At 38.0% G+C, this 24,702-nt stretch overlaps 1 protein-coding gene, 1 long non-coding RNA gene and 6 other non-coding genes across 8 annotated transcripts in view; 4 read left to right on the top strand and 4 right to left on the bottom strand.

The window, feature by feature from the left end:
• c22h20orf27 (chromosome 22 C20orf27 homolog) overlaps window positions 1-15,021 on the bottom strand; it is a 46,916-nt gene extending 31,895 nt beyond the window's left edge. The window contains exons 1-2 of the mRNA XM_041779791.1: window positions 14,695-15,021; window positions 7,137-7,240 (exon numbers count right to left, since the gene is read on the bottom strand). Coding sequence (XP_041635725.1) covers window positions 7,137-7,155 — 19 coding nt within the window. The 5' untranslated portion in view covers window positions 7,156-7,240; window positions 14,695-15,021. The remainder of the gene's footprint in view (window positions 1-7,136; window positions 7,241-14,694) is intronic.
• A 2,729-nt stretch (window positions 15,022-17,750) lies between these two features.
• LOC121504090 lies at window positions 17,751-24,323 on the top strand. Its single transcript, XR_005991432.1, has 4 exons — window positions 17,751-17,855; window positions 18,405-18,440; window positions 24,096-24,163; window positions 24,282-24,323. It is a non-coding gene; the product is annotated as an uncharacterized LOC121504090 (long non-coding RNA).
• On the top strand, window positions 19,823-19,895 carry trnak-cuu. The gene has a single exon. It is a non-coding gene; the product is annotated as a tRNA-Lys (tRNA).
• trnan-guu lies at window positions 20,355-20,428 on the bottom strand. The gene has a single exon. It is a non-coding gene; the product is annotated as a tRNA-Asn (tRNA).
• Window positions 22,390-22,462, top strand: trnak-cuu. Its single transcript has one exon. It is a non-coding gene; the product is annotated as a tRNA-Lys (tRNA).
• On the bottom strand, window positions 22,961-23,033 carry trnak-cuu. Its single transcript has one exon. It is a non-coding gene; the product is annotated as a tRNA-Lys (tRNA).
• On the top strand, window positions 23,165-23,238 carry trnan-guu. Its single transcript has one exon. It is a non-coding gene; the product is annotated as a tRNA-Asn (tRNA).
• On the bottom strand, window positions 23,672-23,745 carry trnan-guu. Its single transcript has one exon. It is a non-coding gene; the product is annotated as a tRNA-Asn (tRNA).
• Window positions 24,324-24,702: the final 379 nt, after the last annotated feature.

The following is a 24,702-nucleotide window of genomic DNA, read 5'->3' as shown; positions in this document are numbered from 1 at the left end:
TGCAGATATAGTGTTTGTCTCATCTCAATCGTCATCACTTACTCATTAATTTGTCGTGCAGCTGCTCCCTTTCTTGTTTGTACAAGGAAAGCATATTTGGTTTCACTTCCTTTGTTTTTATCTTTACTCCTCCAGTTCAGACTTTTGTCTTTTTTTTCTGTGCTTGTATTCGATTTACCTCCTCTTAAACAAACAGCACTCAATCAGCAGTGAAGCTCTGAGCCAAGCTTCTGTTTCAGGCTCATTATCACAATACTGAATTCTCGGGCCTTTCCGCTGGGTCGGATAATCTCAGACAAAGCCGTGGCAGGGGCACACACACACACACACACACACACACACACACCCACACACACAAACACTCTTTACCAACTCAGTAACCACACACAAGCATGTGCACACAAAAATTTACTATGCATGTGTGCACGCCCATGCACGCCCCACTGAACTGGCTTATTTCAGATTAATCTCTACCTCTGTTCCTCCACTAATCTGTCTGTCAGTGTATCTGCTTGTGCTCTGCTAAATGCTAAATATGCTCTGTCAACCCAGAAGCCTATTCTATCAACTCTCTCTTATACAAAACTGTCAAATATAGCAAAAATGTGCTCCTATCTAGAGGATAAACAGCTTAATTTGGCCAATTAGAGCATCAAATTTGGCTGCCATAATTGCAGGTTTAACAATGGAGCATCACTGTCTACAAATGATTGTGCAGCCTGGCTGATATTTCCAACAACACCATGATTTTTTTGACTCAGCAGTAACAATCAGGAGCTTCTCCAGCACAGTAATGAACACCTGGGATTCTACCTATTGTTAAATAAAATCTCAAATATGTTTGGGTATAAAGCAGCTTGCACATTTTGCAGTTAGATTGCACAATTCCATCTCTGTCATTCCAACTTCTGTTGAAGCTCCTCTACAAAGAAAGCAAACAAAAGCTGATGAGTTACTTTCATATACAATGATGCAATTCAAGGAGGGAGAGTAGATTATATGTGTTTATGATTGACCAATAAAACCACTGAAAAAGGAAAGTGTTAAATTTAGGCATTAGTACCATACAGGTTAAGCTAACAGCCTGTCAAACAGCAGAAATAGTGGCTGCAGACTCTCCCCACTTCAATGCTGATTTTAGGCGTCAGCTGAATAAACCGGTTGTGTTGCAACTGAGGCATGTAAAAAAAAAGTGATGACCATAAAAAACTTTCATAATCCTCCAATACTGTGAGAACTGCTGACAAAAAAAAACAACATGACATATAAGGATATAACTGGCAGCTCAGCTAGCAGCCCCCTTACTCAACATTCTACAGCCAAAGAGGCACTGGAAAGATCACTTATTCACATTTTTACTGGTTTCAATTAGGGCAGATGGATTCAACATTCTAGCTTTGCAACAGTTCAGCTGTCATGACTTTTTCTTCAAATTTTGAGTCATTTCCACCAGGATTAATTTCTCACTTAACTTTGGCAACGGGTCTGCAGTCATGACTTTTTGGTCAAATTTGAGTCGTTTTTGCAGGGATTGATTTTTCACTCTAATTTGGCAACAGATTTGAGGTCATGACTTTTTGGTCAAACTTTGATTTGTTTCTGTTGTGGTCCATTTTTCACTTAAATCTGTCAACAGGTCTGCTGTCATCATTTTTGGTAATATCCGCCTTTGTAGGGGTCAATTTTTCACTTCAAATTTTGCAAGCGGTCTGCCATCATGACTTTCTGGTCGATTTTTGGGTCTTTTCTGCCTTGGTCAATTTTTCCACTGAAATTTGGCAACAGGTCAGCCGTCATGAGGTTTTGGCCAAATTTGGGGTTGTTTCCACCTAGATCCAATTTTTTGCCAAAATCTGGGGATAGGTCTGAGTTCAAGACTTTTTTGTCAGATTTTGAGTTGTTCCTGCCATGTCAATTTTTCGGTCAAATTTGGCAACAGGTCCATTGTCGTGACTTTTTGGTCAAATTTGGGTCGTTCCTGCAATGGTCGCTTTTTTTTTCTTTTTCCACTCAAATGTGGGGACAGGTTCATGGTCATGACTTTCTGATCAAATATGGGTCGTTCCTGCCATAGGCGCTTTTTCACTCAAATTTGGCGACAGGTCCTTAGTAATGACTTTTTATTTGGCTAATTTTGAGCAGTTTCTGCTGTGATTGATTTTTCACTTTAATTTGGCAACAAGCCATGACTTTGACAAATTTCGGGTTGTTTCCACTAAGGTTGATTTTTTGCTTAAATTTGGCAACATGTCCACGGTCATGACTTTTTGATCAAATTTTCAGTCGCTTCAGTCCAGACGAATTTTCGGTCAAATTTGACAGCAGGTGACAGGTGACAGGTTCACCATTATGACTTTTTTTGTCGAATTTCGAGTTGCCACGGTCTAGTTGATCAAATTCTGCTCAAATATGCACGAGTATAGTTATATCCCAGGATGCAGAATGTCAGTTATGTGACCCAAAGCATGTTCGTCTTCATTTTTTGGTTTGATATTAACTAAAACCACCTGTTTTCTAGTTTGACTTGACTAATCTACTGATGAAGTTTGTCTGTTTACCTCCTAAGACCCTCAAGGGGACATAACAGCCAGGCTTTCCTATAATATAGTTGAAGTTTGGGTAAATTGTTTGAAATGTTGGGAGAACTTGCAATATATTTTGATTATTCACATGGAAATTTCAGGGACATGTTTGTTTATTTTGAAGAGTTTCATTGAACGTTTGGGAAAATTTGCTTTTAATTTTTTTTTCTGGCATTTTCATGGAAATTTGAGAAAAGCATGAGTAATTTTGGGGTATATGATTTAACTTTTTTACGACTTTTAGATATTTTCATGTAAATATGTGAAATTTAAATTTTGGGGGAATTTAAAATGGGAACGGGGTGTCCTTTAAAATGAAAGAGTTTTCATAGAAATTTCATGTATCTGGATATTTGGGTCATTTTGAATTCTTGATAATTCGATAAGAAAGTTTAGGCAAATTTAATTTGGCATGTAGGCATGACAAGGATGCAAAAGGTTGTCTTTGTTTGCTGTATTCAGAGACGAAATGTTAAATGGAAACTTGTATTACATTCTGGCATCACATTTAACTTGAAAACGTTCCTCTGGGCCGGAGATGAGCTATCGGTTGGGTTGTACCCCATGTACGTGGAAAGCCTGAGTTCAGGTCCAGACTGTGGCTCCATTCCCGCATGTCTCAGCCACTCTCTCATCCCTGTTTCTGTTTCTGTCCACATGCAAAAAGCTGAATCAGACCGTAATACTACAGATAGAGCAAATGATCTGTAATTATTTGAGCTATTAACACAGCAATCCACAGTTTGCTGTTCAAAAAGAAAAAACACCACCCTAAATGGGGGAAGCTAACTAATAACACATTAACAGTGGTTTCTTAAAGCTTTCATTTTTTCAGAGCATTAATGTATTTTATTTTGCGTATCATGCTGTCCTACATTCACTGTTGACTGAAAGAGTGTCATGGTCATTTAGACATCCTTTAAGGTTATAATTCTTATGAGGAAACACAACCAAAGATTACACAATAAAAGCTTCAGTGCTCCTAGTAATATAACTTGAACCTTCACAAACGTGTCAAAACATTCCTCTCCCTGTCAAAAAGGAAACTAACACTCTTCCTGTGACATTTCAGTCCACCCCAAACACACGTAAAATACAGTTTTCTTTACAAATGCTGTCAACAGGAAGTCAATACACAATCTCCCTATGCACTGCCTTTCATTCAGTGACCTTATCAAAGAACAAAGGCCTGCAGAGTGGTCCTTGAATACAACAAGTACCCATTTCCACTGGGAAGCAGACAAAGCGAATTTATGGTGCTGATAAAAAATAATAAAAAACTGATGAGCAATTTAAAACTCTTCACCAGCTCTTGAACTTTTCACAGTTTTTTGTAGTCCTTCCTACTTTTTAGGAAATAAATGTGCTGGCCTTCACAGAAAAAAGCCATAAAGCTGCTCAGCCAGAAACCAAAACATGTCTTTTCCCTAGAAACCCAACCCAGAGAAAAAATCAATACAAATTTAAATTCAATCGATCCACCATCCCGAGGATCCCACCTGGGGGATTCCTGTGTGACAATCACAAAGTAATATACTAAAAAAACTGTCCAGCATTTTTTTCTTTACCAGGTATTACTGTGAAGCTCTTCTTAGAACGTCTGAATACAGAGGAAGGATTACAGATGTTTAATTCACCTATAGCAGATTACAGGATATAGAGTCATAAACATCTAATCACTTCCTGGTTGCATAAAATAGCTTACAGGTACAGAGTAATCCATCTCCTGCACTACAGAGTCAGGTTTGAGTGTTTGCAATTCAATACCAAATGAAAATACAAACTGAGTGTGTAGCGTTAGCTCCAGCAAGCCAGGAGTCAAACACTGCCATATAACTGAGGTCAGCTGATCCCATGCAAGCCCTCATCAGCTGACAGCCAGCTGATTCGCTCTAGGCACGCTATTGGCAAATCGCACTCATGCTGCCATATTTAACCTGTTCTAGCTTTACTGCTCCCTCTGCAAGCTGCTTTTTGCAACCCTCCTCCACCCAAGCTCCTCCTTTAATCTGCTTCTGACTTAAGCGGTGCCATTCTGTTGTCATTGATGGCAGTCCTGCTCTGGGTTTTTGGCTGCTTCTCTCCCTGCCTCAGGATTTTCTTGCAGGCACAGAAAAGGCAGGAGCCTGTGCTGATGTAAATCATTTTGTCTGACGAATTTCCCCAATTAAATTACGTATTTATTGCAGATATAGTGAAAATTTGTCTCGTCTGACATCACAAAGCAATTAAAGCCAAAAAATTACAATACAATTTAAATCCATCTTGTCACTGATGGTTTCATTTGCATTGGTAGGTCATAAAAAGCAACACCATGAATTTCACTCAGTTTCAAATCCAGATAAAAACTTTTTACAGGGGCTGCAAGGAGACGTTTTATTGTTTCTTTTCCTCATGAACCTGGACTTGTGACTTTCTCTGTACTTTCACTGCTTGTCTACAAATTCATTTCTGCAATGAACTTCAAGCACGTTTCCATACGGTTGATGTATTCATCAAAAAAAGGATAAGACCTGATCCTGAGAGTGCGATGCAAATTCACCTAGTCCCCATGAAATCTGCATTTACTTGCAATTTTGTGAAATTACTGATTTTTTTCCAAAAATATTACCAGTGGTCATAGCCCTGCACTCTTCCAGCCCTGCACATCAACATCTTTACAATCAGACTTACTTCCTCTTAAGAGGAGCCATGGCTGGGGCTCTCAGCATTAACACGTTAATCACAGTGAGATTAAGGGCTAAAATAAAAGTATTAAATTATCTAATCACATGTTAAGTTACCATAGCCGGCCAGCACCTAGAAGTTATTCACGGTAGTGTCCCTGCTTTTACAGTGATGAAAAACAAGGACACCACTGTTTATCATGACTTAATCAACTCCCAGTCTTCTCAACAGACGAGTCAGAAGCAATCTGAACCATGTGTACATTTTACTTTTATACAGTTCCCCACATTTACTTTTTAATCCATATAAAGTGGTTAAGCAGAAGTTCCCCACTTTTCATTAAAATAGAAGCAGAATCTTATCAAACCGGAAGCAAGGTACCTTTAGCTCAATATGGTGCTAAACAAGGTTATCATAGCGATCTAAAACTGATTAAAGAACTAAAACTAGAATATGAAAATCCTTTTAGTTAACTAAAACTAATTAAAAACTAAGCTTTACTAAAAAAAAAAAAAGAAAACTACCTAAAACTTTATGGTGCACATACAAAACTAACTAAAATAAAATCTAAATAGAGACAAAATGTCCTTAGTTTAAGTCTTTGACACAACCATACTGACTGGCACAATCTAGGGAGTGAAAATAGCCTGATTTGATTGGTTAAGACTTGTGTTATGTGAAGAGTAGCCTGTTTGAATATGTTTTTAAAAATGCATGATGCTCACTCAGCCCTGACATCCAAAAAACAAAAACACTAAAACTAATAAAAATGAAACCAAAACAAAGCATTTTTGCAAAATAAAAAACTAAACTAAACTAACACACCAGCAGTAAAAACTAATTAAAACTAAACAAAGTGAAAACAGAAGTGAAAACGAAATAAAAATTAAAACAAATAAAAAATCCAAAACTAATTTAACCTTGGTCCTAAAACTAACAGCATCAACAAAGACAGTTTCTTAAGAAAGTACCTTAGCTTACCTTTTAGCTTTAAAAGGGTTATTTTCACAGAGAAAGCAATTAAATGTGAACTCCTGAAAAGAGTGAATGCTGTTACATTGTTCCAGAATAACTGGATTTCAGAGAGTCATTTTGTACATGCGCTCCTATGTATTTCTTAAACAGTGTTTAAGACTGTTTTTCTACAAATAAGCACTTTGAAAGTGTCTCCTACCTCTAAGTCAGTGCAGCCCTTATTAACATAATGAAGCTGAAATCATGATGTGCATTTCACTGCATCCATTTGATTCCAAAATCAAGACACTACAAAGATTTGCTTTCCATTATAAAAATATGGACTTAAGAAAGACGTAAAGAAATACAGAACTTGAATGTAGTAATCAAATTTTTTAAATGTTGAGTTTGACTGTTCTTGGTTAAATACACTAATAAAAATTTCTGTTGCGCAGATTCATATAAAAGATTTTGACTGATACTTTGATTTTTTATCTTAAGTCTTTTTATGTAATCTACGTAGAACACAAAATTGGTTGCATGAACTCTTCCAATTCAATCATATTAGGATATCTTGAATAAGTAAAGCCTCATAACATCATAAATGCAACTTTGAGGCAAAATCAGGCATGCAACAACCACAAGACACACTTGCAAATGCTGGAGAGCCTGGATAGTATTAAAAGGTACCAAAGCTTTGAAAGAATTACAACTCTTCAGTGATATTTTTAACCAAAGCTGCTTCAGAAAAAGAAAAGGAGCAGAGTTGATGTTTCTTCTTATTTGTAAAAATCGGTGTGCAGGTGAATTTTGTTAGCACGGCATCAAAACAGGTAAAAATATTTTGATTTTTACTATTATTGGACCGAAGTTCAAGATTCTGATATTGTGACAAGCCTACATCAGGCACTGATGAGAAAATTAAAAACTTACTCTTCTTTGCAGCAGCCATGTCCCAGGGTTCGGTCCAGCACAGACTCAGTTGGACAGACACTGTCACAGCCTCATCATGTCAGCAATCTGACCTCAGAACGACCCTGCAAAGCACGTCAGGATGGAGGACACGGTGTGAGAGGGAGATTCAGCAAAATACAGAGAGCAGAGTGAGGCAGAGGCAGTAGGCGGTGATTAGATCAACAGAGGAACACTAGAAGATAAGGAGGAAGAAAGATTGTACAGGAGAGAGAAATATAACAAGGAGATAACAGCTTGTCATTGTTAGCCTCCTGAGGTGTTTTTCTTTCTAAATGTCAGACCTCAGGTTGGCTGCTGTATCAGCTGACAGCACAGCTGTGCTGCAATAGTCCAGCTAAGAGAGGCAGGGGCTTCCAACAGAGAGTTCAATTAAAAGAAAACAACATAACAGTGTAAGAGGATTATCCAGGGGCTGAGGCTGCTGTTTGTGTCAGCTTCACACAGATGGGAAACTATTATCACCTCTCTGAGAGGAGCTTTATATCAATAAGTTTATGAAGAAAACTGACCGCAATTTTGTTTTTCATATAAAGCATATCTACTGTTGTGATGCTTTATATGACAAACAAAATTGCACTAGAAATGCTTAAAAATGTTTAGAGATGCTTAGCACATGATAAAATACTTGATTGAATTTCAATTCTTAATGTCAGTCTTTAAGTATGACAATCATTAAGTGGGCCAACAACACAGGTATAATTCAAATTTATATAAATGAAAAAGACAGCATTGTTTCCCACACATAGACCATACTGAGGCTGGCCACCCAGGTGTATTTGTCCACCATTTTCCTTCTTTCATAAAAGGAAATCCACATAAAATACCCATGCACAAGAGAAAGCATCCACAAGTGCCCCCCTCCAATAAATGTAACTTCTGGGGAGAGATGTCTCGACTTAATCTTATAAGACTCTATCACAGTGGACTTAGTGAAAAGTTTTACAAAAAAATCTTTATCATTGTACTGACATAAAACATTCCATTTAAAATACTAATAACTATAGGTAAGCAGATTTGTGACAGCAACAGTGTGATGATTCTAAAGACACAGTATGTTTAATTTTTCACCGAAACATCTTTATCAAGTAAAAGAATTCTACTCATATACCATGAACCATGAAAACACTGGATATAGATTCTTTGCAGATGACATCACGTAGCAGCAGAGAACAACCGCTGGGGGGCAAGTAGTGATTTCTGCATAGAGAAATGCAACCAAAAAGGCCACATTCTGAGTGTTCAAGGTGCAAAACTGAAAAAGATCTTGATTCTTATGCTACTTTTGTGTCTCTGACGTAGTGAAATATTCAGGCAATAAATCTGTGTGAAACGGCAGCAAGATTCTAAGACTCCTGCATTCATATACACCTCTTATCTACCTTCAATTGGCTAGATCAGTGGTTCCCAAAGTAGGGGTTGGGACCCCCAGAAGGGTCGCCAGACAGTGAAGGGGGGTCGTGGGATGCTTTCCAAATACAAAGGGAAATTTAATATGCTTTAAAAACATTAATTTATGTATTATTGTAAGAGTATTGTTAAAAAGAGTTCAAGTTTAACGTCGTTAGAAAGTTATATTTGTGCTTAAATGTAAGTAAAAGTTATAAAAATGACCTGAAATGCAAACTTTGTACATGATGCTTTGTGCAACATTGTACACTTTATCCCACCAGGGGACAGTAGGGTCTCTGACACTGTTAATTTGGGGGTCATGGGCCGAAAAGTTTGGGAAGCCCCCTTGGCTAGATGACACGAGAAGATCCAGGGGACTAAGTGTATGGATTGTACCCCATATACATAAACTATACTAATTGTCCTCCATTCCCACTTAATGCAAATGTCTGTCCTCTACTTCCTGACCCCTAACAGGCATTTGGGATCATGTGATTGCAAAAAACCTTTTACATTAAAGACTTTGACATAAATGTGGAAGCGGAACTGCAGCTGGAAGCTACCCTTCTTATTTGGTATTTCCATGAGAAATAGTGGCCAAATGCAATGCTCTGCATTCAGAGCGGAGTATAAACTAACATCACTGATAAATTTCACACAACGCTGCTGGCTACTCTCACTTTTAACAACTATTGAGGGTTACACTTATGCATAACTACTCAATCAAAGTGATGAGTAACTACATTAATCTCAGTTAATCTGTAAAGAGGAACAAAGCATGGTGCCACTAGCTGCTAATGTTGGCGATGCTCTGCACAGTATATTGACTCACATCATACTCACTGCCCAAATGACCCTGTTATGAATTTGACAGTTGTTTAGGCCTTTTCTCCTCTTTAGACTGGTCTGTTAAACACAATCTAAATGGATCTTTGGCTGATTAGAGAAATAGGCACCTTGAAACAATCTTAGCATGGACTGCTGTTTTTGTTGTAAAGAGGAGCTGGGTGAAGCTGAGCAGTGCATCTCCACTCCTCTTGTCTTTGTTTTGCTTGAGAGCTCCTTAGCAGCAGAATTTACATTCTGTGCTTTTAAATTTGTTGCACCAATTAAGGCTACACCAATCACCCACAGATTACTATGATGATATTTTATGATAAATCATAATGTCTACTGGAATTAATATTTGCAGAAGTGAATAGAATAAAAGACACTGATGTTTGCTAAACCCTTGCAGAGGTTTGGGCAAAAACTGGTGCTATATTCAGTACAACAGCCTACTGGTGCCTTGTGTATATCAGCTTGAGGGCACCTTTGACCATAAAGGCAGAAGGGAAAGCTCTGACTATTGAATGCCAAAATTCTGACTGGCATGCACGTTTGAAAGGTTGAAAACACAGCATCAGCTCCATAACAGTAACAGTTCACTGCCTTTGTAAAAATATTTTTACAACCTCACAGATCAAAACTGAGTGTTTTTAGAATAAGCAAACAACTAGAGACTACATTTCTGCATGGGCAAAACTAACTATAAATGAAAAAACAGCTTTTTCACTGCTTCATAGCTTTGATCACTAGTCTTACATCAGTTTTAGAAGCATTCTCCTTCAGATTTTCCAACTTTGTAAACCACAGCATATTCATACTTTCATTTTAACATGGGGAGTATTTTTGTTTAATCGTTTTGAACATTTTAAGGCTGTAAAGCAAAACTCTGAAAGCTCTGATCTGTGTCAGTCTATCATCTACTGAGAAAAGTTAAGAATCAGAGGACGATCCTTTTTAGACAGCTCCAAATATCTGTGCTGTTTTGGGCACTGAAATGGGTCACTATGATTGGAAAACCAAGGATGAGATCCAGATCCTATGAGAGAAGTAGAGTGAATAGAGAAAATGAAGCTTGTCTGATCAAATGGATACTCTGCACACACACACACACATATATTCTGATATGGCATGCAATACCTTTTTTAACCACTTACATTAATATAGCATTATTATAGCTCTGAGAACAGCTGAGAACTTGAAATGCGCATTCACATCATTAGAGGAACCAAAATGGGCAAACAGACAGTTAGATAGGATTAAAACAAACAACCCCTTGTCTAATCTCACACCGACATGAAAATAAGAAGAAAGATTAAGCTGTTACCCCCACTTTATGTTTAACTTCTCTAAAGATATTGCACAAGATCCATCAACAAGCAAACCTCTAGGAAGACCACTTGTTTCCCAAAAGGGGGCAGGGGTCACTGCTACCACCTCTACAATAATATTACCTCATTGGATAGCATTTCCTCTAGACACACAGCTATGAAATGATGCTCAGTTCTTCTCCAGCTGCTCGTCTCTCAGACTCCCAGAGTCTAAAAGCAGAACTTGTTGTTCTTGAAAAAAAAGAGAACCACAGGAGATGTTCATAATAATCAGGTTCTCTTTTTTCATGAGGCTTGGGCTTTCTTGTCTACTCTTGAAAGGATGAAGTCAAACTAATGTCGACAATTATGGAGCACAACTTCCTCTGCAGAGGTTCAGTCTTTGTTTAAGTAAGACAAAGAAAACCAGTGTCCCTGCTTGCTAAACTATCTGAAGCATATAATAGGGACCTGTGAAATCCGTTTTATTTTTTGCCAAATTCCGTTTTATTTTTTTCTGAATTCTGTTTTTCTGTTTTAATATTTTGGAATTCCATTTTTTAACCTTTCCACTAATTTTACCACGTAAAAGAGTGTCCTGTTTATGTAAATGAAAATGTTCACTAATTAAATGGAAATAAACTTAAATTTCATGAAAAAAGGGCCACTGGTGGCCACAGATCCATTGTTTGAATAACCCTGATATAAAATACTTATAACCAATGAAACAGATATTTCCAACATTTTGACACATCCACAAGTATAATCACACCCTAAATTGGGCTGCAGTAATCAATTCCTTTTGTAATCGAGTACTCTATTGATTCTTCTGGTGATTAATCAGGTACTCTAATAAGAAATGTATTTTTTTTCCAATCACTTTTGCTTTTTAAGAGAAGTAGTACTAGGCAAATAAGAAAAGAAGCTGGGTCCCTTAAATGAACTACTTCTATATTAAAAATTGGTATTAACAGGTTCTCTAAAGAAAATATATTTTACAAAGTGCAATGAAGTTCTGATGACAATTTACATTTATTAAAGTTACAAGGAAAGGAAGTTAAATAATGCCATTAGATTATGCCATATTTGGGGTTTTAGGGATCCTCTCCCAGGAAATTTGGGGTGCTAACACTTTATTTTAATTGTAATTTATTTCTATTCTCCAAGTTGCCATTAAAGTAAAGGGACACTTAATTATTTTAACATCCTCTACTTTATGTATGAATGTAATATTTCACATTCTAGCAAGAATAAAGCTCCATCATTCACACAGTGGTCTGATGATGTCTGAAAGGTGAACCTTCAGATTACAGGAATATGATCCATTTTTCAAAGGGTGTTCACTTTTAATTTTTGCACATTTTTGTTTGTGAATTCATCCACCATTAAGACCATCCACTGACATGGAGAACGCATTTTAAGGGATAAAGCTGCTTCAGTGACCTGTTGAATCCTGACTCTATGATGATGAACTTTAACCTATTTGGTCTTAGTCCGTCTGTGGCAATAGTGCGTTTCTATTTAGTTGGTGTCAATTTATTATCAATATAAGTCTTATCAAATTAGGTTATTCGGAATGCTGAAACATTTGGAAAAATACACTGTAATCAAGACATCAGTGCGCTGAATTTAAATGATTTATAATTAAATGTATAATGTGCAAACACGAGAGAGAGGGGGAGGGAGAGAGAGAGAGAGAGAGGGAGGGAAAGCACCAAAACAGGACTTTAATCGTGAAGCCTGACTGTCTTCTGTGAAACCGTCAGGTCAATCAGAGTAGTTTATGAGATGCCCTGAAGTCTGCTGACACAAACTGAGTGCTGTCTCACACCAGCGAGTCATGCAGGCAGCGTGGAAACTCAGAGAACTGTGTAGGTTCATAGGGGCAGGCGTAGTGCCATATTTGCCATAAAGCCACGACCAGTGGATGCCTAAAAATGCAGGACAAGTACCTGTAAACTTCTCTGCATCAGCTTCTCTTCCTTCGTGATTTTCACGCCTCAAATCATGTTACGTTATGGTAACAGTGAAAACAAACACAGCACGCCTTGCAACACACGCCGCAATGTCCAGGCTTACAGAATGAGCGTATATGGAAACAGGACTGATTTAAGAGAAGCCTCGAGGCAGACAACTTGCTTCGAGGAATTTTTTGAATCGAATCACTTGGATAATTCGAGGAATCGTTTCAGCTCTACTTGTGATCTTCATGCCCTCACGTGATATTGCATTAAAAAACAGGCATGATTCTGTACTGAAGATCACTGCGTGGGCTCAGAAACACTTCCAGAACTCATTGTCTGTTGCCACAGTTCACTGTGCCATCCACAAATGCAAGTTAAAGCTGTATCATGCAAAGACAAAGCCATATGTGAACATAATACAGAATCAATGCTGACTTCTCTTGGACATTTAAAATGGAATGAGGAAAAATGGAAAACTGTTCTGTGGTCAGATGAATCAAAATTTCAGATTCATTTTGGAAACCACAGATGTTGTCTTTTGCAGAGTAAAGAGAGAGGGACCATCCAGCTTGTTATCAGTGCACAACTCAAATCCTACATTTCTGATGGTATGGGGTTGTATTAGTGCCTACGGCATGGGCAGCTCACACATCTGTAAAGGCTCTATCAATGCTGAAAAGTATAAAGACTTTAGAGCAACATGTGCTCCCATCCAGACAATGTCTCTTTTGGGGAAGGCCTTGACTATTTCAGAAAGTCAATGCTAACCCACATTAGAAAAGGAAAAATCTGAGGACCCAGGACTGTCAAGCAGCTGAAACCTAAATCAGACATGAATGGGACAACATTCCTCCCCCAGAACTCCAGCAACTGGTCTCCTCACTTCCCAGACATATATTCAGACTGTTGTTAAAGGAAGAGGAGAAGCTACGCAACGGTTAACGTGGCCCTGTCCCTACTGTTTTCGAGATGTGTTGCTGCACAGCACCCCAACTTTTTTGTACCACAACATGTTACTGCCTTCTTTTAAACTCTAACTTCTGCATTGCAAAGGCTGGTTCCTTTAAGCAACCTCCAATGATGTGAGCACTGAGTTTAATTTATAAGCAAGACCCCCTTATTCATATCCTGAGGCCACGCCGAGCTTTGTCGCTGACAGCTCCCACTCAGCTCCGAGCCACAGCTGACAAATTAAAATTGCAGATACCACACAGATGACAGCAACAGGTACCCACCCCCTGCTTTGATTCAATGCTTTGTTGTTAGAATAAAGTGTCTCTATCTCTGTGAGAAGGAAGCACTCATAGACAATCAAGTGAAACAATATAGGAGTCATAGTTATTATTTTCATTTTTTACTTAGCCTCTGCTCTTGATTGCAACTGTAGTAAAATGTTTCTGAGCATTGATATGCAAAATGTATTATCAATAAAAAATGTTTTTAAAAAAAATTGGCATTCACTCTTAAATCTTCAGCCTCTGGTCCATTTGTTTTAGCTGTATCTAACTCTATATGTCTCCCTATTTAAAAAAAAAAAAGTTTCCCTGAATGGAGGTTTATTTGGAATTTTGCCATCTGCAGTAACAGTACATTCTTAAAGCACATTTCAAAAAATGCATACAGCACCTTCAGTTGTTATTACAGAAGCATAATACTTCGTTGTTTTTTTTTTTTTTTAATTTACAACAATTAAAACCGCAAAAAACGTACCTTACTTGTACTCGTCGTGCATATACTTGTTTCAAGTTTAAATATGTTATCAAAAACGCATTTTGTTATAATAAAACTTTGGCTTCAGTAGTTTGGCGCGCTAAAAGTTCCTTTGTTGATATTACAAATATGAACAAATATTTTTTGATATTTGATATATTCTGATATTAACTGGGATCATAGCAACATCAACATGAAAGCACGTTAGCCTGCCGTCTTGACATATGAGTCTGGCATTAACACAAAAAGTTACCATTGACGCAATAACGTTCAATTGTCAAACGTTAGTTTCTTCGGTTTTGTTTCTGTCAAGCTTACCTTGCTGTATTCCAGACGGAAGAAACTCGTAAACAGAAAGGCTACTCTGCCGTTTTCTCCCCGTGGAATAAGTGTTGTTTTGGTCCGGGGGATCAAGAACACCACTAACCGCTGCGACTCAAAACACAAACGGTCGTCAAAACCTCGAAAACCTCCACTCCCGTCTTTTCTCCGCTACACTTTCTCTATCAGACAATTTCCGCATTTGATCACGTGATTGCTCGTGGCTATCCGTGTGTGGTTAACTGCCCGGTTTGACACCTTTGAGTAGGTACAAAAGACGCTCCGCTGTAGACACCTGCGACGCTCCTCTCGATGCTGTGTTTGGCTGAGAAGTAAGGATCAAAGCCAGGAGGAATGCAGCAGTTGGCGTCGCTCTGCTGCTGGAGCCACCGGTTCTCTGTTGTAGAGGAAGGACGCCACCTTGTGGAAGTGCGTACACATAATTTTTTTGTTGTTGTTTTAATCAAATAATAAGCCTTATTCTTAGGTGAAACGTTTCTTCAACCAAATAATGTTTTTGCTTTTTTAAATTAGGCTTTATTTTTATTTAATTTGCCCTGCTGTTTCCAATTTCAGTTTAGATTTTTTTTCTTTTTTATCAGTTTTGACTGTTGGTTTGTTAGCTTCATTTTTGCCAAATTGATTCATTTTAGTTTTTGTGTTTTTCAGTGATCTGGGATACTTGTCAGCATCAAAACCAAAAGGGTCAGAAAAATTAAAACATCAAACAATTTTTAAGTTCATAAAAGCTGCTCTTCACTTCCCCTTTTATCTACTCAATGTTTTATTTACTCATTTGATTTTCTTCATTTATACCTAACTTTTTATTTCTTCATGTAAGAATTTGAACTTTAAACAGATTTATATTCCTTTTATTGCTTCTTTTCTGTGATTTCACTGGCACAGGGACTTTAGAGAATCAGAGAGGCATCTACATTTTTATTTTTTTTTCACATCATAGTAGCCCTTTGACTTCTAAATTGACATATGTAACTAATCTTTTTAAACAGTCTAAATTGTTGCGGATTGATCAGTCAATGCTTCAAAAACATACGTTGTGAAAAATGTCACATGCGTCTAATATGGTATTATCTAATAAGTTATCTAATAAGTTTTTTTTGACCATGTATTTTTTATTTATTCTTTTATTTTTATTTATTTATTTATTTGCCATTTCTATTGTAATTAAGGCAGTGTTAATTTTAAGGGGTTTACAATATTTCATTTTAACCCATATTTGATATGCCAATATTTACAAATAATATTTTTCTGGTACCAGTATCAATACTGATATCTAAATGTAATTCAGACCTAAAACATGAACCCTTAAACACACAATTTAAAGTTTAAGGATGAACAAACTTTCTTAAAACCAAGGGTGGAAAGTAAATTATTACAACTACTCAAACTGATGTGACTGGGTAGATTTTTTTGTGTGTATTTGGACTTTTGTTGAAATACAAAAAAAAAAACATTTTGAATTCAGTATTTTTACTTATACTTATGTATATTTCTGGGGAAAGCACTGTAGCCTACCTTATTACATTTCTAAAATGGTTCAAACTTAAGGTCAAAACACAGCAATTTTTTTTTCTGTCAACGGGATGACACTGGCTGGTTGTTTGACTTTGACTACATATGACTGCCAGAAAATAACATCACATCCCAGCCGTTGCATATCACTTTATCTTAAGACTTTACCTAAACAACCTTGCTGCAGAGCCATATTCTCAAGCTGTTCCTGCCAATAAGAAAAGATAAAATTTTACTGAACAACTCCTCAGAAACTAGTCAGTAGTCTAAAGATTATGTCTAAAGAAATAAGTTTTACTTTTACTTGAGTAAACTGATAGACCAGCAATTTAACTTCTACTTAAGAGAACTTTAACCAAAGTAACTGTAATTTTACTTGAGTGCAATAATCTTGTACTCTTTCCACTTCTGTTTAAAACATACTTTAAAGTGTAAGGAATGATCATAAATAAAGAAAAGCCTTCAGCTGACATAAGTCTGTTGGTCCACCCTAAAAAACCACAAACTTACTTGTTAGTACAGCAAATATTTATAGCTGATATCGGCATACTTTGATGGCAAAAATATAGGTTATAGATATCCAGTACCATACCTATAATATTGTGCATCCCTATTCATTTTGGAAGCTATTATAAATTTTACTCTTTGTCTTAGTCCTAGATTAAGTCACATTTTACCCATTTTCTCTCTTGAAAGTTTTAGTCTAGTTTTAGCCAATGAAAATTCAAACACGTCTCACTCAGAAAAACTGCTTACATTTTAGTCATTACTTTTAGTCAAGACATTTATTTTCCTTGAACTAATTTAAATTAGCAATATGAGAAGTCAAATTTAAAAACCGGTAAAACATTCAAGTGATGCACTTTCAATATTTAAATCAATTTAAAATATACTAATGAAAATATTGACACACAGTGAAGAAATATCATGGATTTTGAACGTCCAACAAAAAAAATATATATATATTGGTCTCATTGACGAAAACAACTGTTTCGTTTTTTTTGTTTGTTTTTTTTTGTTTTGTTTTGTTTTGTTTTGTTTTTTGGTTAAACCAAGGATCTGGCCCTGAAGCTGGTGTGGCATTGCCCCTGTAAGTTAACAAATTAAGCAAAACGAAACAACGCCTTTATTATAGCGTTATTTTGATAAGACCTGCGATAGAATTTAGGCCTATGGCGACATAATCCTACTATTATTGGCCATTTCTCTCGTCATATTAACCAGTAATTAAACAATTGCGATTACAATAGCGTTTACACTGTGACTCCCAATCCTAGCCGGTTCTTGTACATCTAACTGATTTGAATAAAGTTTAAGATCATTGAATCGCCCCCCACCCCTCCTCTTCCGCCTTCTTAATCGACCGAGGACAGAAAAGTCCATCGACGTCGAGCCAGGTGAGTCGTTCTTCCAAAGCTTGGATAAATGTCATTTTCTGTGGCCATAAATCGCGTCTTAAATATGTATATTTGGAACTATTACTAAGGACGCATGTTTAAACTAAGTTTTGGCCTTTTTTGTTTTCTCTGCTTTGCAACTGGACCCCTAACACCGAGTGACGACGCTAGTTAAGCCGGAGTTTGACATGTCAGGCTAGCTAGCTAGCTGACTGGCCGATTTTCACGGTGAGTATTAAAGTAACTTCAAATGTTGGGAAGAAATAAACAGTTATAGCACATAATAACTGGTGATAATCATCACCAAGTAGTTGTTTAAGCTAAATTATGTTCGAGTGACTAGACTATGTAAGCGTTACCACAAATCGGCACACGTCGTCTTCACGTCGACTAAAAGGGAGTGAAACACTCCGTGCAAAAGATGTAGAAATTCATACTAACCTGTTTTCTATGCAAAATATGTAAAATTACAATGCTGATTGAGAAATATGTGTAGAGTTGAGATGAAAAGAGGTAAAGGCCATGGTAAAAACTATGCAATTTCAGTTAGGCTTTTGGTCGATGACGCACTTTAATTTAGGCCTCAGTTTAAGGCCTAGAGAGGTCAACGACCGTTAAGTGGAGCAACGGTTATTGATTGATGAGGTTATATAACTGTATAACTGCCCTACTGTTTTCACAATAACGTTGGTTGTTTGCAATAAAATATTTGTGGAATAGAATGAAACATTAAATATTTTTCTTGTTTTTTTTTGTTGTTTTTTTTTTGTTTTTTAGGATTTGTTGGAGCAGCTAATGGCTGAAGATATGGAGGTAAGTTAGAATTAATTTGACTATTTTATCCAAGAGTCCGGCCACAGAATTCAGACACCCCTCTTTCAGACTACTAGTGTGAGACGTTGCCTCAGTCAGAACAGAAATACATGCTAACACGTTAAAAAAAAACAAAATTGGATGAAATTTTTAGTTAGGGTTAACAAGTTAAAAGTCAAAAACTTGATCTGCAAAACCTGATTACAAATCATTAAGTAAAGCTGAGTAAACAGTCTTGACTTCCATCAGAACTCTCTAATGTAGCTAAGCCTAAAGCTAATGAAGCTATGTAAGCTTATGGTATGTTTGCTAAAGGTAACATAGCTGCTGTTAGCTACGGTAGCTGTGAAGCTGCTTTAGTTTTAGCTATGTTAGGTACGCATTTACATTACCTCTTGTAGTTAATGTAGCTACACTAGCCTTAGCTGTGTTTGCTTAAAATCACGTTGCTAAAGCTAACATAGCTACATTGGCTTACCAAGTAATGTGAACTTTGTTGCTAGCATGGCTATTTAAGTTTTTGCGAAAGCTAACGACACCAAATTAAGCCACAAGCCGCGTACTGTTAACTCACTGGTAACTTTCTTCACTTAACTTTCGTCTTACTGTAGCAGTTTGCGAGAGTGGGCATCTGAAATCTGTGGTTTGAAGCTAGATCCCTCACATGTTACAAAGCCTGGTTTATTCATCAATACTCATAGAGCTGCTAAAAAGCCATGAGGCTATTGGTTTCAGTTGTCTTACGTAACCTTAAAGTGGAATATTTTGTCTTAGATAATATGCACAATTTGCATAATTTGAGTAAGAATTTGCTTTTCATTTCAGCCTTTCTAAAATGTGATTTGGTGATCAATCTTACAATTACAATATCTGTTAAATCTTAGCAAAACTTCCTCTTCCAGAAAATTAACAATCAGCTACAGCTAACCTCAGTTTGAAAGTTGTGCTTTATTAAAAAACAAAAAAAACAAAAACAGAAGTAATACAATTTTCTGCATAAACTGTAATTCACTTTTTATGTTAAAGTCTGATTAGTTTCAAATATAAATAGTTTTTGCAAAAAAGTCCAAATTTAAATACCTCACATTTTACAGATCATTTGTAGGATGGTGGACGACTCATACTAGAGAGCCTAAAACTTCTTCTCTGTCGGGACTGGGTTTTGTATTAACCAAAATTCTCATCCCACATTTATAGGAACTGGCCCTATGATACTGGGTCATTGTGAGCTTAGAACATAACAGCTGACAGTGCACATGTGTCAAGTAACAAGTCCTAAGTTTTTACATGCGAGCCCTTGGAGGGAGGGGGAGGGGGAGGGGGAGGGGGGGGGGGGGGGGGGGATGCGTTTTTAAACCCCACCCCCTGTCAGGGATGCATATGCCCGGCTAGCTCAGTCGGTAGAGCATGAGACTCTTAATCTCAGGGTCGTGGGTTCGAGCCCCACGTTGGGCGCAACTTTTTTTTTTTTTTTTTTCTGTCCTTGGTGTGTCACGTGTTTCTTATACTGTTGGTGTTGTTTGGGATATTTGTTACTCACTTTTAAAAAGGAAGTTTAGCATACAGTGTTGGTGAGCAGTAGTTTCAGAATAATTGTAAAAACCATGTTCATCACCTGTATCCTATGAATGTCATTGTTATGTGTTATGGTTTTTAGTATTTGTGTTTTCAAAATTATGTTTAAGAATGTTGTATGACTAACATAAAACATGTAATTCTAATATTGGTTAGTTCGTTTGTGTTATGTCTTTTTTTTCTCTCTCTCTTTTTGCTGTTCTATTCAGCTACTTGGGTGTGAGGGTAAAGGATCCCTCGTTGGATGGGCTCCTTTCCACAGTGTTTTATTTTGACATGTGGCTTTATTGGTTGTCAGGTGTTCTTTGCATTGCTATTTTGAGAACAAGAGAAAAGCTTCGTCCCTGGGTGGGCTCGAACCACCAACCTTTCGGTTAACAGCCGAACGCGCTAACCGATTGCGCCACAGAGACTTGTCATTTGGGGATTTTCAGCCTGAAAAAATTTTCAGGTCAGATATAGCTTATTCCAAACATAGTGCCAGTTTTTTTTTTCAGCACTAGGCACCATAAATGTAAGTTAAAATGAACGCAATAGATTCCAGGCTTAATGTGCTAGAATGTGTCTGGAATTTGTCCAGGATCAGACACCGGTTGATGGGGTTTCTGAGTATGTAGGTGCATGCCTTGAGTATATTTTTACTTCTTTTGTAAGTGACTGACCTTTTTCAACGTTTTTGTAGTTGCATTATAATTTATTGGGTGGTTGTAGGTCATGGGAGTTCTTGCATGCATATGTGCTTAAGTGCCTGGTTTTGGAGGTTGGGCTTGATGTAAAGATTGTTTGCAGAGTGAGATAAGTTTTGGGTTGAAGGGCCTATTACAAACAGGTCAGGCTAGGTTACCATTGTAGTTAACAACTCCCCCAGCTGCATAGTCAGTAATGACTAGAGGTGTAACGGTTCATCGATGTGTATCGATAAATCGATTGGTTGGCTAATGGTCCAGTCAGACTAATGAAAAGTCAAAACATCGATCTAAATTGATGCTTCAAGCTATGCCTTTATTTTGAAATTCCCCCAGAACGTCTGTTGACAGTTTCCGCCTCAGGCAGCTTCCTCAACAAGCTAGCTGCACGCTAGCTAACTAGCAGCAGTGGCTTAAAGGTTTCCGGCTGAGGGAAAGAGGCTATCCCCTTTCTGCTGTATGGACATATTTCAGACAGACACAGCAGGCCAGGTCTCTCCCCTTAGTTTGCAGACTACATCTACGTCTTTATCAGTACGCAACCGCCGTTTTAGATTGTTCAGGGATCTCATTCACTTGCAATGGCTGAGGTAGCAAAAGCATTGTCTGAACACGAAAAAGACAGTCTCTATGTGTTTTTCTATCAGAAAACCAACACAATCAACAAAACTCAGAGTAACAGTCCAGGGAGAAGAAATAGAGATGGTTAATGAATTTAAGTTTCTAGGTGTAGTACTAGATTCCAGACCTAAATTTGATAAACATGTCAAACAGGTCACAAAGACAGTAAAAAGAAATCTCAACGGCTTCAAATTAATAAGGCACCATATACCAATAAAAGTATCACAGCTGTGTATGCATGCAATGATTTTTTTCACACGTCTTATTGTGTCACAGTGTGGAGCCAAGCCTCCCTGACCATGGTTAAGCCTGTTTCATCTTTGTATAACCAAACATTAAAAATAATGGATAAAAAACCTAGGAGGTGGCACCACTGTCACATACTAATACCCTGAGAAGAAAAAGATGTTTAAGATGTCTTCTTTGATTCTAATGAGTGACTTTCATTGTGTTTGTCACAGTCCCCAATGTCAAGTTTCTGTTCAGTGTATGTGTTTTTTTTAACATCTGTCTTGTCATGCAGATTTTGCAATCAACTTTGCTGGTCACTTTTTATCTTTAATTGGGGAATCTTTTCGCTCAAACCAGCTCTCCAGATGGTTTATGTTCTTAACAGTATGCCACCAGCTTCTTTAAATGCAGGGTTATTGCCTAATGAGGGAAAGTCTGTGAGACATTGGCAGCCTGAGCCTGGCCTCTGTCATTATGTTTTCCAGCACGGTTTGAACACTGATGGGGCTGCTGGCAACACACACTGAATTGGTGTTAATTTCAGCAGTGTGAAGTTTTGTGCAATCTGTGATGGTAACAGCTTTACTTAAGGTAACGACAGCACGTTTTAGCATTTCATACTGACATTTCAGTTGCACCGGTAAACAGAGAGTAGCTAACTTTTTTAGATGAAAAAAATAGTATTTTTATGTGTCTGCCCTAGATTTTACAGTTGTTAGCTTGGGGCCTTGTTGACCAAACCACTCTTTCTGCGAAGAGGACAAAGCGTGCTCTTTGTGTCGCATTGAGGAGGACGTTCACATACATAAACCCTTCCCCCCGACAGTGTTGCAACAGCCCGGCTAGCTCAGTCGGTAGAGCATGAGACTCTTAATCTCAGGGTCGTGGGTTCGAGCCCCACGTTGGGCGCAGTATTTTTTTTCTGAATGTGGCTGTGATTTTCATAGCACTGGCTGTGTTGTTTGCACTTGTTCTTAGGTACGACCCAAAAAAAAAAAAAACTTGAAGGGAAGTAGGAAACAAGAGAGATATTACAGTGGGTTCATCATGACATTTTCTAGGATTTTGGCGCTTCTTGCTCACAAAGCAAGAAGATGACAAGATATTGAAATTAACAAGGGGAATACACAAGTCTTTAAGAAGGTGATTAAAATATAACTCTTTACTTTGAGCCTTATATGAGGTTTAGAGTTAAATGCTCTACCATTGATCCCCATCTTCCATGGCAGTGATTCTTTGCAGCTCTGACTGACTCCCATCCCCCGTTTGTGCACAGCACAAAGATCCAAAGGGTGTCTAGTCAGTTTACTTTTAGAGGGTGCTATCTTGCATGTAAAGGAATGTAAAGCTGCATGTTACTAGATAGGTTGCATCATCTAAAAACTATCGCTCAGAAAAAAAGAACTGCGCCCAACGTGGGGCTCGAACCCACGACCCTGAGATTAAGAGTCTCATGCTCTACCGACTGAGCTAGCCGGGCTATGCTCCACCCCTCCCCCTCATAGAATGGGACACTGCGGCACGCCTGCCCATGATGCTTCCTTGTCCCATCCCCCACTGTTGAAGAACACATGGAGAAAGACTCAAAGCTTAGCCTTCTGCAGCAACCTTGTCTCTGTGGCGCAATCGGTTAGCGCGTTCGGCTGTTAACCGAAAGGTTGGTGGTTCGAGCCCACCCAGGGACGAGATTTTTCTTTTTTGGGCCCCTGTATCACATAAAGATAGTCCCAGTGCCAGTAGTTTTGTTTTTCTGGCCTTCCAATAAAAAAACAAGTTTAGATTTGATTGTAAATGAGGCATGATTCCCTGCAAAGGCTGAACAATGGAAAATATGACAATTCTGAGAAATACACAAAGTGAAAGGAATTTCCTTTTGGTTCTTTAAGATACACTGACATCATTTAAGGGTGTAAATCTATGCCACTATTTTCAGAGAGTTGGCCAGGTGTAAATAGTTGGAAAGGCAAACTGCAAGGACTGTTTCTTTTGAAAAGCAACATTAAAGAATGGGTGATTCACTCATCCCCTTACTATTCCTTTAGTTTACCTGATCGTTTTGTTAGCCGTGGCTGTCCGTGTGGCATGTTTGTGTATGTCATGGGATTAAGACAAAAGCCTCGTCCCTGGGTGGGCTCGAACCACCAACCTTTCGGTTAACAGCCGAACGCGCTAACCGATTGCGCCACAGAGACTGATGCTAAAGGCTTGTGTTTCTAAGGAAATTAACTGCACCATTGTGAGGACTTTGTCCTGTATTTTTCACCTGTCTTTAAAGAGGTAGTGAACACTTCAACTTTTTTTTTAATCTGTACACTGTGGTATCTGACTGAACTATGATAGAACACATCAATGTTTATGTTATAGCTGAGATTTGCACCAAACTGATAAAAATCTTTTCTGAAAAGGTGGGGCTTATGTGACTTAGAATCCTACCATCTGTAGGTTTCTATGTCACAAACTTTATATAAAAGGTAGAATGTTACTGCCTCTAACTGACTTTTCCAGCAATCGATCACTGTATCAACTACCCTTTGTTTCTCAGAGTGATGGTGTCTGGCGGGAACCACTTGCCTAGCATGCTGTGGGAATTGGTGGATTGTTTGGAAAACAGTAAGTAACTAGAAAAGCACAGTGAAGAATCCTTTAAAAACATTACTGGATCCAGACAGTGATGCAGATCACTCCCAAAATCTAATTCACCGATTACTCCCTCTCTGGTGGGGTGGAGGCAAAGCATTGGCTTCGCTACGTGTGGGCTGTCATGGCGGAAGCACCCATGGTCTCACCGGACGCCTGAAAGTCATGGCAGAGGGTGAATGTTCCTCTATTCCTCCCAGCATTGTGAGTATTCTCATTACAATTTACTGTCTTTCTCTCTGTTACACTCCGACTCGTCTCCTTGACCGGGCGTGCGTCTTTCAAACTCTATAAACTCCAAAACTTTGAATAGAAACACACTAAAGACATGCTGCTGGGATTAAGGTTACTCATGTCCACCATCTCCTGGTGTAAAGGGGTAACAGCGCAGACCTCCGCCATTAGCTCCATCTCCCAATAGTAAGAATCCCTTAAAAAATTCTTGGATCCAGATGGTGATCCGGATCACTCCCAAAATCTAATCAGTTCTTCCTTATGCCATTTCTGACATT

Source organism: Cheilinus undulatus, linkage group 22, assembly GCF_018320785.1.
Source record: "Cheilinus undulatus linkage group 22, ASM1832078v1, whole genome shotgun sequence".
NCBI classification, from domain to species: Eukaryota; Metazoa; Chordata; class Actinopteri; order Labriformes; family Labridae; genus Cheilinus; species Cheilinus undulatus.
The sequence above is the reverse complement of the archived record's forward strand: the minus strand, read 5'-3'. Positions and strand labels throughout refer to the sequence as shown.